The sequence below is a fragment of the Acanthaster planci genome, linkage group LG18 (assembly GCF_054643075.1).
Source record: "Acanthaster planci isolate LZ-2023a linkage group LG18, COTS_SCS, whole genome shotgun sequence".
NCBI lineage: Eukaryota > Metazoa > Echinodermata > Asteroidea > Valvatida > Acanthasteridae > Acanthaster > Acanthaster planci.
The window spans coordinates 4,303,530-4,316,734 of record NC_141794.1 but is presented as its reverse complement, the minus strand read 5'-3'; the positions used below and the strand labels follow the sequence as shown (position 1 = coordinate 4,316,734).

General features: G+C 40.6%; 1 protein-coding gene across 2 annotated transcripts in view; it reads right to left on the bottom strand.

Annotated features, from left to right (window-relative positions):
- LOC110980738 (transient receptor potential cation channel subfamily A member 1-like) overlaps positions 1-13,205 on the bottom strand; it is a 38,738-nt gene that overhangs the window by 6,757 nt on the left and 18,776 nt on the right. For both annotated transcript variants that reach the window (XM_022237684.2, XM_087148801.1), the window contains 16 exons: positions 12,902-13,009; positions 11,771-11,882; positions 11,067-11,224; positions 10,573-10,712; positions 9,745-9,793; positions 9,426-9,626; positions 8,790-8,959; positions 8,143-8,307; positions 6,138-6,252; positions 5,584-5,750; positions 5,126-5,207; positions 4,816-4,872; positions 3,955-4,050; positions 3,758-3,828; positions 319-478; positions 14-103 (listed from right to left, as the gene is read on the bottom strand). In XM_022237684.2, the coding sequence (XP_022093376.1) occupies positions 14-103; positions 319-478; positions 3,758-3,828; positions 3,955-4,050; positions 4,816-4,872; positions 5,126-5,207; positions 5,584-5,750; positions 6,138-6,252; positions 8,143-8,307; positions 8,790-8,959; positions 9,426-9,626; positions 9,745-9,793; positions 10,573-10,712; positions 11,067-11,224; positions 11,771-11,882; positions 12,902-13,009 (1,941 nt within the window). The remainder of the gene's footprint in view (positions 1-13; positions 104-318; positions 479-3,757; positions 3,829-3,954; positions 4,051-4,815; positions 4,873-5,125; positions 5,208-5,583; positions 5,751-6,137; positions 6,253-8,142; positions 8,308-8,789; positions 8,960-9,425; positions 9,627-9,744; positions 9,794-10,572; positions 10,713-11,066; positions 11,225-11,770; positions 11,883-12,901; positions 13,010-13,205) is intronic.

Genomic DNA, 13,205 nt, shown 5'->3' with positions numbered 1-13,205 from the left:
AGAACTTTAATACCTGGTGTACCAGCTGTCCCACTTCCTTTAAGATGCTGAGACCCGCATACACCGCCAGAGTCCATTTACTAACTTCGTGTATCAGTGGTATCTGTAAGTCATGATTAACCAATGAAATTCAAAATGTTATGAGACTTTCAACAGGCTGTACGCTGACACAATGATTGCAGATTAACCTGACCCATGCAATGATTGCAGATTAACGCGTGCTTATTGGGGATTTTCTTCCCCTTTGATGAGTAAATGCAGAAACCACTTGTCTTCCTCGTAAGCCATATTAATCTTCAATTAAAACAGGATCTGTACCTCTTGATGCCCAGCCGAGGTTGCCTCACACGAGAGGTTGGCGTGGATCGATTTGGACAGCTGTAAGGGTACTTTGTGCCATATGAGCAGCGTCAAGAACGCCAGGAAAAACAGGTAGAGAAGGATGTTCAACATGTGATAGGTGCGCCCATATGCTTTCCTGTTGAAATTAGAGACAATTATACATTGTAACTAGAGAAACGTGTTTGTAAACAAACACAGAGCTGGTTCGGGACTGTTTTACCAACAAGATAAGTATTGTTGATCAAAGCTCTCAAACTAACCCAAATGCTGGGTTGAAAACGTGTACAAAGTCAAGGGGCTGAAATAAATATTGAAAAAACAAGAGTAAATCACATGACGACGTCATCATGACGTCATTTATATACAATAATTTCTGTATCAAGATTTTTGTTGGCTGTCACTTTGAAAACGAGCAAACATTCGAAAGGGTTCAAAATTGTGCCTTGGAAAGGTGTACAAAGTTAACGGGCAAAAAACCCCATTTGGAGAAACACTGCTCTTTTAAGTTCGTGTCACGTGATTTGCGCTTAAACTGAACAATTTTATGAAATATTACTTCATATTCGGACCCTTAGGCATATTACAAATAAAACAACACAGCGTAAAGTACCCGATTTCTCCTTTGTTCTTATAGTAATCTTGCGCCAAAGTTAAAGACTACTTGTTCACTTTTATTAAGTAGAAAAACGTGTACAAAACGTATGAGCAAATATTCAGGTCATCGTGACGTCATCCCTTTGAAATAAGTCGTGCATCAGGGTCTTTGTTGGCTATTACTTTGGGAACGATCAGAGACTGCAAAGTTACCGAAATTGTCGCTGAAAAACGTGTACAAAGTCAATGGGCTATAAACTTGTTTGCAGAAACACTGCTCCTTTAAGTTCGTGTCACGTGATTTGCGCTTAACCTGAACAATTTTTATGAAATATTACTTCATATTCGGACTCTTAGGCATATTTCAAATAAAATAACAGAGCGTAAAGTACCCGATTTCTCCTTTGTTCTGATAGTAATCTTGCGCCGAAGTTAAAGACTACTTGTTCACTTGTGTTAAGTAGAAAAACGTGTACAAAACCTATGGGGAAAAATGAAATATTCAAAAATGAATATAAAATAAGGGGATGATGTCATCATGACGTCATCCCTTTGCAATAAATCTTGCATCAGGGTCTTCGTTGGCTATCACTTTGGGAACGATGAAAGACTGCAAAGTTACCGAAATTGTCGCTCAAAAGCGTGTACAAAGTCAATGGGCTATAAACTTGTTTGCAGAAACACTGCTTCTTTAAGTTCGTGTCACGTGATTTGCGCCTAAACTGAACAGTTTTTATGAAATATTACTTCATATTCGGACTCTCAGGCATATTTCAAATAAAATAACAGAGCGTAAAGTACCCGATTTCTCCTTTGTTCTGATAGTAATCTTGCGCCGAAGTTAAAGACTACTTGTTCACTTGTGTTAAGTAGAAAAACGTGTACAAAACCTATGGGGAAAAATTAAATATTCAAAAATGAATATAAAATAAGGGGATGATGTCATCATGACGTCATCCCTTTGAAATAAATCTTGCATCGGCATCTTCGTTGGCTATCACTTTGGGAACGATCAAAGACTGCAAAGTTACCAAAATTGTCGCTCAAAAACGTGTACAAAGTCAATGGGCTATAAACTTGTTTGCAGAAACACTGCTTCTTTAAGTTCGTGTCACGTGATTTCCGCTTAAACTGGACAATTTTTATGAAATATTACTTCATATTCGGACTCTTAGGCATATTTCAAATAAAATAACAGAGCGTAAAGTACCCGATTTTGCCTTTGTTCTTATAGTAATCTTGCGCCGAAGTTAAAGACTACTTGTTCACTTGTGTCAAGTCGAAAAACGTGTACAAAACCTATGGGGAAAAATGAAATATTCAAAAATAAATATAAAATAAGGTGATGATGTCATCATGACGTCATCCCTTTGCAATAAATCTTGCATCGGGGTCTTCGTTGGCTATCACTTTGGGAACGATGAAAGACTGCAAAGTTACCAAAATTGTCGCTCAAAAACGTGTACAAAGTCAATGGGCTAGAAACACATGTGTAGGAAAACTGCTCCTTTAATTTCATGTCACGTGATTTTTGTCTAAACTGGGAAAAACTTATGAAATATTATTTAATATTTGGACACTTGGGTATATTTGCGATCGAACGGAAGGGAAAATTTAGTCTGATTTCTTCTTCGTTCTGGTAGTAATTCTGGGTCGAAGTTGAGGACTGCTCACGCATTATGCGGGACAATGTGTGTACAAACCCTATGTTGTGCAACAGCGCCATACATGGTTCAATATGGGACAGTTTCTTGAAAATTGAAAGCCCATGCAGGTGTGACCGTAATTCTGCAATAGCGCCCTCATAGCCTGATATACGACAGTCCGAAAACTGTGTGCAATCTGTGTACAAAGTCTATGGGGGAAAATTAATTCTTCAAAAATCAATAATAAATAAACTACTTAAGTTATCACTGTGAATTTCTTCTAGGACCGTCCTTGGATGATCACACAACTATCCTCCAAGTTTGAAATTCTTCTGATTTTCCTAGGTGCCAAAGTGTAGGGGTAGAAAAACTTGGCTGAAGAAGAAGAAAAAAAAAAAAAAAAAAAAAAAAAAAAAAGAAAGAAAAAAAAAAAAAGAACGAATTCAATACCTGGTTCGGCTGAACTGCCGAACCAGCTAAAAAAGGTTGGTCAAACAGTGTTGGGAATTTGTTATTTGTCCAACCTTGGTTTAAGTTACCACATTGTTGACTAATTTCCATCACTGTTGGTCAAACATTGACCAACGATTGGGAAGAATTTGCCCAAGGTTGGGAAGTTTATATTTACACCAACATTGAGCAAAATATCGACGCAATTTGACCAACCTTTTTACAGTGTAGACGTGGTTACTTGGGAGCGGGAGTCAAATGTGGACAGTTTAACTGCTGTACTTTTTATCACGTCAGTGGTTTCCACAAAGAGAATGTTGGTGCTTCGCCTTTCATTTATTTTACATGTACTTATTCCCCTTGGTGTTCCTTTAACATTTTGTCGTTAATGTTCATCACCTTAATGTGCAATTTAAATTGATTGTAACTGTTTAAATTTATTCGTTAACATTTTAGTAACTTATTTGTTAATGTAATGTTATGAATTGTACAGTTTTACTGTAATTTGGCCTCTGGCCACAAGTGTAAAAATAACCAAAGCAAACCAAATTCCAATCGTTAAAAAGAAACCGAACAAAATTGAATACGTTTACAAAAGATTCAACTCTCTGTATCTAAAGGGGTGCATTCCTGTTTGTCCAGCAGAAAGCGTCGACATTTATCTTTGCTCGTGTCTTATTCACACTGAAGCTCCTTAAGGAAAAACGAAACAAACAAAAACCTACCATTTCATAGACAAGAAGGTCACGCATACAGGATGTGAGAGGAGCTTGATGCGATTAAACTTGACCATAGTCTGCAAAATACAGAAACACAAACAATAACAATGCTATCCACTTTGGATAGCTCTCCAAGAAAAGTGTTAATAGTGCCATCTCCCCGAAAATACAGAATGTCCCCAATAACAACTGCTTGAACTTACATTCAAGACCAGTAGAGGCACGTAAGCCGTCTTCTCATCAGAGAAATTCTGCTGCGACTGCGCACTGCACTGAAGGTAACGGAAGTCATAGGAGTACTGCAAGAACACCAGGCAAGAATGGAAACTGACTTACGATAACAAACCCAGTACCATTACGTGTGATGCTGCATGTAAACAATGTCAACCTACATCAGTCTTGATTCTTTTGACAAGTTCATCAAACCAAATTGTATACAATTTTCCGAAAAAGAGAAATATGCATCTAACTTTGAATCTCTGTGTTCACTCAGATATACAACCTTATAAAATGACCCTTCAGCTTTTGGACTCAAACTGTAGGTACATGGCGAGTGATGCCTGACGCGTACGGTAGACAAATTACAATAAATGTGACAGAATTTCACATTTGATCTGCCTAGCATTTTGATAATTACATAAACGAATGGCATGTACAGTGGCACTTTTAGGCAATCGAAAGCAATAGCACTTTAGAAATGACATCACCACCTTTCCGATTCCTTTGTGGAGGAAAATAATTGGATAGCCGTTGGCGGGAACAGAGTTTCATTCCGTCTGTTCCCAAGAGCTGGATACTTCACTTGACATTATAGTGCTGGAGGTTAAAAGATAAATTATTGGTCGTTCGGCCCATTACAGCTTAATGTGTACTGCCCCTAATGGCTCTTCTCGTGTTTCCTTTAGAGTGGGTGGACCCGTAATCCACAACAAAATGGTAAAAGCCGCCACTCAGCGCTTTGCAGATTGCCAGATTCGGCACTTTGCATATAAAGATTAAAGACAGGGGTTGAAGTACGATAATGCTAAAAACAGACCTTTCAAGATTAGAGGGATTCCTCTTACCCCTTTACAGTGACGAAGACCGTTATCAATCACCTCCTCGCAGCGGTCCAGCACGGACTGAAATGCGACAGGTGAAAATACATGTAGTCATTCAAAGAAAAAACTTGCTCTTATGGAAGTTTTGTAACGTAACGCACCCAAACATGACCAATCCTTCAAGGCTAATTGTTTTTAGACCTATTGCTGTTAAATTAGGCCCTACCGTATTAAACATCACACACATGTAGACAGCATTTCGAATTCTTGTCCCTGGTGTTTATAGCCATACTTCGGCATTAACACGTTAGAGATGGGTAGAGACGAGACTTACCAACGCTACTTCGGGCATGTGTGCTACGAGACCTAACATGTGAGGTCTGGTGTCGGAGGACTGCATCATTACCTCATGCCACCTAAGGGCGAATGAAAATTCAAAATCAATGCCAGGTTCCAAGAGGCAAAAGATAAAAGTTCGACCTTTGAAGAAAGGACCGAAAACCGTCTCTGCACTAGTAAGTCTTAAGAAGGTTTTCGAAAACTATCCCCAAAAGCCGAACAAATTCATGCAAAAGATGACACAACGTGTTATTTGAAATGTCACTCTTTGAGTAGGGTGCTTTGGCCTCCCAAAGGTAGGTAGACAACGCTGGAAATGTTTCCTGAGAAAGAAATCTCCAAAAAATTATACAGAAAGTTTTTAAATCATTCTACAACCATGGACGAATAGGGACAGTCACAAAGCACCAGATCGTTTTCCTGCAACGGACAGGATCTTTCAAAAGTGGATACCGTTCATGGGCTGTGATGGCCAATGCCACGTCCTTATTCTGTGATTCAATGGTGACATCCATGACGGTCTGGTTTTTCTTGTTCCTCTTGATTTCAGCGCCATGGTTTAGCAGGAAGACGACCGCGTTGACCTTGCCTTCTATCGCTGCCAAATGCAGAGCTGTGTTCTGTGGACATAAAAAGAAAAACCACACATCTCATCAAATCGCGCTAAACACGTCAATCGCCAGTCAACAAGCCGTGAGTCAAGCCCAACGCTGCATATTCACTTGAAAAGTGACAAGTAGATTGATTTAAGTGACTTTCAAAAGGTAACTTGGCTGGATCACACTGTTACCACGGTTGATTTTTATTCAAGAATGAGATTAAAATCTACAGGTTAAAATCTACAGGCATTATAGAGGGTTTGCAAAACTGCGATCTTGCAGGCCAGTGCCTTTGTTGCATATGGTATCCACGAAGGAGGTTTCCCTGTGGAACAAAACAACGCAAGAAGGCCACCACACAAAGCCTCTATTGAAAGCGCAAAGTGTAAAAATCCAAAGACCCTGCACCTCGTCGTCATCCTTCCAGTTGATCAAGTGACAGTGAACAGTATGCAGAACATCCACCGTGTTTGTATAGTCTTCCATTGCTGCAAGGTGCATCGGTGAACGCCCGTTGTGGTCCCTTCAACGATACGACAAACGATGAGTTACCAAAAAGATAATGAGCTTGAAGAGGAGCATACCTTACCCCAGAGTTTCTTTGTGGAGGAGAGACATGTAAGCTTTCTGAGAAATGAGCGTGCAGTTGGAATTCGACTGAGGTAGCCCAAATTAATTTTTCTCAGTAAATAAATGTCGGGTTTAGGAATACTTTAATTTACTGATGTCTTCGGCATTTCGGCAAAGTTGCGACTTAAGCCTATAGCCCCAGAGTTCCTTAACCTCTCTGACAGGAAGCATTGAATCGTTTGGTTTCATGGATTTGCGTTTTCATGAAGGTAGAATATCATGATTCACCAACACCATGAAACGCCAAATCTGGAGGGGTGCCCTATGAAAAAACCACAAGCAGAACTAATGCATGGGATATCAAACTTTCTCAGCGTGTGGGAGTTAAGCCTGTCAAGAAGAAAACCTCCATAGTTTTGATACAAAATTTCTATTTTTTTGGACAGCCAAAAAATGATGTCACTATCGCACTTTATTGGATTAGGGTAAGTCTAGATATGAAAGAACCAATTTTGTCGCATTGTAGAGAGAACACGTGAGAACGTTTGATACAAGGTTGACATTTTTCCAAGAGAAATGTTCCCTTTTTAAAGAGGGCTTAAAGCCACTTTAACAATCTTTGCCTAAATGCAGTATGCACGTGTATACCCTGTTCCATCACAAATGACTCAGTCATCGATAAGGTGTATAAATTCCTCAGGGATTCTGCTGTTACTGCATTATGAATGGTTGCCACATTGCTTTGCACACATCACATGACCAGCACTGAACCAATTATTCAGAAAGAAATGAGGGACCAACACAATTAATCTAATGATTTTGTTGATCTGTACAACCTTCAGCTTGCTGATTCATACTTGACATTGATTGGCAAATGTTGACGGATGTCAAATTGACCGAACTTCGGGAATAACTTAATTTCATGGCTCAGCGTGACAAGCTGCCATTTTCCCACGCAAATCGGTGAAGCTTTTCGTAAACAGTTCAGTACAGAATTTTTTGGAACGAAGTGTTTCAAGGCGTTTACAAACATCCAAATCATGACGACCACAGGACAAAAACCTAAGAATAAAGTTTTCCCCACTTGTTAGTATCATGTCCAGAGAAGATCAATCAAATTTTAGGGGAATTTTTTTGGGGGGGTGGCAAAAATTTGGAATTTATTTTATGCAACATTTTATGGCCTTTTTCGAGGAGTGCGGCTAAATCTTTACGCTTCAGGAAGAAAGAGAAATGAAACAGTCCCAAAGATCGCCTGTCTTATACTCTTTTTAAAAATTATCCCTTAGGGGCTATGGATTTCCAAACGTATTGAGTTCGCAAAAAATGTTGAGCCAAAATAAAACTGGTGACACGTCTAAGTTTTTGTTACTATTGAAGATCGTGCAGATTAAATAAAGCGACTTGATATAGATCTTAACTGGGAGAGCGCCATGTTGAGAGCATGATCATCACAACGCGCTGCACGAGCACAGCCTGCCTGATTTTGAGGATAATCACCACTTGGTAGAAGTAGCAGTTGGTGAGGGCGCGTTTTCGCGAAGTGATGAATAATATTCGTAATATCGTTCTAAACTTAAACATAATAAGCTGTAGATAAGATAATATTGTATGCATTGTGTTGTAATTTAGGACGCCCACTTTCGTGAGAAGTTAAAATATTGCAGATAAATAATTCAAAAAGACAATTCCAAACGCAAACGCCAAATTCTGTCACGCGGATTCGCTGTTTAAGATAAAGGGGACTGTGATAAAACTATTACTGGTGATGAAACACAGCGGGCAATGGTACAAGAGAAGAGCATCCACAAGCTGGGGTAATGAGAAAAAGGTTCTCACTAACTTGTGGAGCAGAGCCCCCTTGAACATGAGCAGCTTGACCACCCTGTAGTGGCCGAACCAGGAGGCAATGTGTAAGGCCGTCATCCCTTCACTGTCGGTCTCGTTGATGATGTTGGGCCCAATGGGGCTGTCTAGAAGCTGTTTACAGGTGTTGAACCTTCCGTATCTAATTAAAAGAATAAATGAAGGGAGCTTTATCTCAAGCATTAAGAAGCAAAGTTGCCAGCTTACATCCATGCACAGACATAAGAGTCAAACTGTAGTAAAGGACCAAGAGGGTAAAGAAAGACTGAGTCATTTACAATAGAGATAACATGATCAATGACGCTGCTTGGTTAGAAAGGTACACTCTTTCTTGCATAATTTCTTATTGTCAACCTGGTAGGGCTGTCCCGTCATTTAGCGGAGACCTATCCAAAAAGTATTAGTGCTAAATGTCGGTTGTTGTCCCACTGAGGCCCAGCAATACATTATGTCCTCATATCGTCTCTTAGTTGTTGTGGCTGGTCACGAGAATGATTTGTGACGAAGGATTTCCTAATACTTTCAGCATTATTATACCTCTTAACCATGGTCAACGGATGCCCGGAACCACAAACAGGACTTTACCCACGCACACCACTGGCTTCAGTCTTGACATCAGCTCACCTGGCAGCGAAGTGAAGTGGAGACTGCTTGTCCTTGTTCTTGAGGTTGACGGTGGCTCCCATCTCAATCAACCCCTGGACTACCTTGATACAGCCCTCTCTAGTGGCGTAGTGCATCGGGGTACAGCCAGTGCTGTCCGCGTGGTTCAGCAGTATCGCTGCCTCAGGTTTCTAGGAGCAGTTAATATTGTGACAAACTGGGAAATTTTCAAGTAGATCTCCCTCATTGACAATGTTTCTTTGATATTGTTGCTGGTAGAAGGACTATCTATTATTCGATTCAACCACTTTAGCCTCAGGTGATATGAGAACGTCTTCATGTAAATACTTGATATGTAGTTTGTAACCTATTGTCGACAACTTTTTGGTACACTAAGTCATTGTTTTGAGGTAAATGGTTTAAATGAGTAACTGAGAAAAAACTGCTTGTAACAGGCCTAGATGTCTTCCATAATTTTATCACTTGCATGTATCAGATTTGATCGGTGTGATAATAATGGAACTGTCGTGGAGAGATAATAATGCTGATATTTGGAAGTGAATGCCGATTTGGGAAAGGAACCAGTCTCACTAGAGCGAACCTGTTCTGCATTTTCGTTCTACTTGCCAGTAATTGTTAATGGTTAGCTGTACAAACCTTGAAAAATTCTCTACCCAGAATCTCCAAGGATCCCCCGTGCAGCACAATCAGATGTAGCACGTTCCGGTCTTCACAGTCGGTCACTGTGACGTCAGCTCCCCTTTCAAGGAGGAGCAGGACGGAGCGCCAACTTCCCCGCTGGGTAGCCAGGAGGAGGGGAGTACGCTGGTTCTTGTCCTGGGCATCGATGTAGCTGCCCTGGAAACCAAGAACAAGAAGTCTTCACTGTAACTGTGTAGCTTTTTCACCATTTCTCAAATTTGAACAAGGACAATGCGTAAAATTCTAGATCATTTTATGTGTTATTTCTAATTACCTCTTGCAGAAGGTAGTCGACGATTTCTGCATGGTCGAACATGGCCGCCCTGTGATAGAACACAGACGAAATTCAATTAGCCAATCTGTTGGTTGACTTTTCAACTGGAAGATGACAAAATTAAACGCAAAACATTTTCGTTGTCACATGAAGAATGATAAAATCCAGGTAAAAAATTTGCTATGGCAACGATATTCATTTCGGCATGCGCACGTAGAGTCTTTGATGACTCTATAAAATCCAGGATTTCAATTTTAATAAGCTACAATAATTCAAAAGATTAATATCTTCAGTGACTGAGACAAAGAATTTATTATCGCTTCGCAGTCGCATTGACGTTAGAATTTGAGTATAAAAGTAGGTAAATAGTTAGCCTACGTAATGTCTGTTTTCAGATTTTAAGGAAATTGAACCAGTGTAGGTTCCTGGACATAATTGAGGGTCATTTTGATTTTACAGATAACGAACTGCATGTATTTCAATAACATCATTCCACGTTTGGGCCTAACTATGTGACCCGTCATTCCAAAACCGAACAGAAGTAAGTACCTTCCACTGGTCATGTTCATGGAAGTTCCACAACGGTCATTGCCCATAATTACCAAAGCTTTCTGCAGAATTTAAGACCTAGACCTCGGATTACTTCGAAGTGTAAAAAAGTGTGTGAGATGAATTTGCAATAATCGTAACTACCTACATCAGCCTGGTTTTAGAATGGTGGATCACCCACCAGTTCCAAAAAAATAAAAAGACGGTTAAAGTGGCCAACGGGGCCACGCCAAGAAGGCACGAGGGGCTCCTAAGAACTACCGTCAGGCAAGCTCCAACCTGTGGAGAGGCAGCTGCAGTTGGCAGTCGGGCACGTTGAGCGCCGTGTCCTTGTCCGTCTGTCCAGTGGAGAGCATGAGTTTGACGATATCGAGGGAGCCTTGTGTGCAGGCGAGGTGGAGTGGCGTGGCACGCTCACCCTGAAACAAAATGCGCATTGAAACCTTGAGGGCATTGGTTCATCTATTTTTTAAAGTCCTGTCTCCTTTAAATTAAATGTTCGAGCATTAGAGTGATGCACACTCAAATAGTTCCCTTTTTCTTTGATTGGAAGTAGCAGGCGTTACGTTAACAACTCAAAAAGATAACAGCACATCTATATCATAAACAATGGTGACAAAAACAAACCTCAACGAACAGACTCAAACTCATATGAGCTAAGCTTAACGTTCCTTGGAATGGTTTTGTGGCAGCAAAGAGGAGCTCAGCACAAACGTATCGCCCTGCTTGCACATCGTGATTTTACATTCTTCCCCTCTGAAGTACTGTATTACCTTGCATTTGATGACCTGCTGCACGTCGATCCGAGCCCCGTACTTAAGGCACAACTTCACGGCGGCGAAGTCCCCGCTGTTGACGGCGCTGTGGAGAGCTGTGTTTCCTTCCTTGTCGATGTAGGCCAAAGCCTTTCTGCTGATGCAGCTTTCCTTGTCTGTACGGCGACAAGGAGAAACATTAGAACACACGAAAAAATTAAAGGTGACTTTTGATGTCGGAATTATGGATGTGTCAAAATTAACATTGATTTGTCCCCAAGTGACTGGCCCGCTTTACAAAATAAACTAACCCCCCCAAAAAAAAACATTGGTTGAATTTGGGGGGAGGGGCTCAATTATCACATTATCCTTTATCACCTTAAGACAAAAATCAAGAACCGAAAACCAAATGCCAAATTGCCCCACCCCTTCCCTGAAAAGACGAGGTCAGACCGGAACAACCGACACACCTCATCCAATTCCACCAAATCTCAGGTGACCCAACCAAATCAAATCCAACTCTCCCCGAATCGGTTTCAACCCACCACATCCTATCGCCAACCTTCCCGACCCAACTCTCCAACTGAAATTACCACACCTACGCTACTCTTTGCAAAACACTGAAAATTGCTCCGCAGAAGCGATCGAAATTTACATGGGGGAATACGCATGAACTCATCTTACTCATCATAAATAATAACGTAGTCGGACGTTGTACTTACAGAATGCAATGAGCAAATCCAGCACACCGGCTGAACCGTGCTTGGCTGCCGCGTGTATAGCATACACTTCATTGCTATCTCGAACACAAGGGTTAATAGCTGGTGTGCGAAGCTGCGGAGTGACACAACCAAATTGTCTGCAAAGATTAATGACTTCTGAGCAGCTCATTTTACATGGAGTCAAAACATCATGACAGACCTTTCAATCACCAGGACTTTTAATATCTGTGGGAACACTTACGTTCCTGCAGATATTAGATATAAAATAGTAAACTTCGAGATTAAACCTAATGATTGAGGTTATTACTAATTAATTTCGACGTTTGGCTTTGAGGTAAGAGCTTATATGAACTAATTGCAATGATCATACGCGGATCTTTGGTCTGTTGCATTTCCCGCATATCCAAAAGCGTGTTAAAACCCCGTATGTCTCTCTAAGAAAGGCCATTAATGTGACATAAAGACATCCTCAAAATTTTGGTGCTTCTCAGCAAACACTCCGAAACTTTTGCTCTACATCAGCCCTTAGCAATGTATCGGAACTGATGAGACAACTGGAAGTTATTATCGAAGTGGTTTCACTTGATGCTTTGTGAAACATGCGGGTATGCATGACTTGCGAGAAAATGAGCGATAAAGTTTCAGGGCTTCGTCTCGAAGTTGTCGATGAGAAAGTCAGACTTTCGGCCCATCAACGTTATCAGAAGAGGAATGGCGAAAATGTGAAGATCAATTTTCTCTTTCAAGTACAATTTTGACAGATGAAAGTGCTCTGCCTGATATGCTCTCACGTGTTGATGGGGAAAGAACTTAATCGGAGATGTCACACTACCATGGGATTTCAATATCGGGGTTTAACCATGGGTTGGGAAAAATGATTAATATTAACTAAGAATTCTAAGTCTTCCGAGTTCCATGTGTTTTTCCCACGAATTACTTCAACAAAAATGTATGTCTTTCAGGAGATACGTTTAAATTGACGCTGCGAGAGAGAAAGAAAAGTGGATTATGATAACAAACATGCATATTTACTTTCCACCGACGAGTCTTTTTGAAGCAGTTACATAAAATTTCTAGTGTGTACGAAGAAAAAACAAAAGGCAAAGACCGAAGTACAAGATTAAAACTTACCAGTATCTTTACAGCTTCCGTGTTATCTTTTATGGCGCCAAAATGGAGGGCGGTTTGGCCCAGGTCACCTTGGTAATTGACGTCAATGTCTCTCCGCTTTACCAAAGCCTAAATGAGAACAATTTGAACATTTGATCTCTAGAAGTAACTATTCTGTTGTCAGAAAGAGGTAAACGTTAAGAAATTAGATTTATTCCCCCTCCCCGCAAACAAAAGTAACCACAAACTCTCAACTCGCGTTACGCTATAAACGATGCCCAGTTTACAGTACTGAGGATCATGCCTTGCTGAAGAACCATTCGCT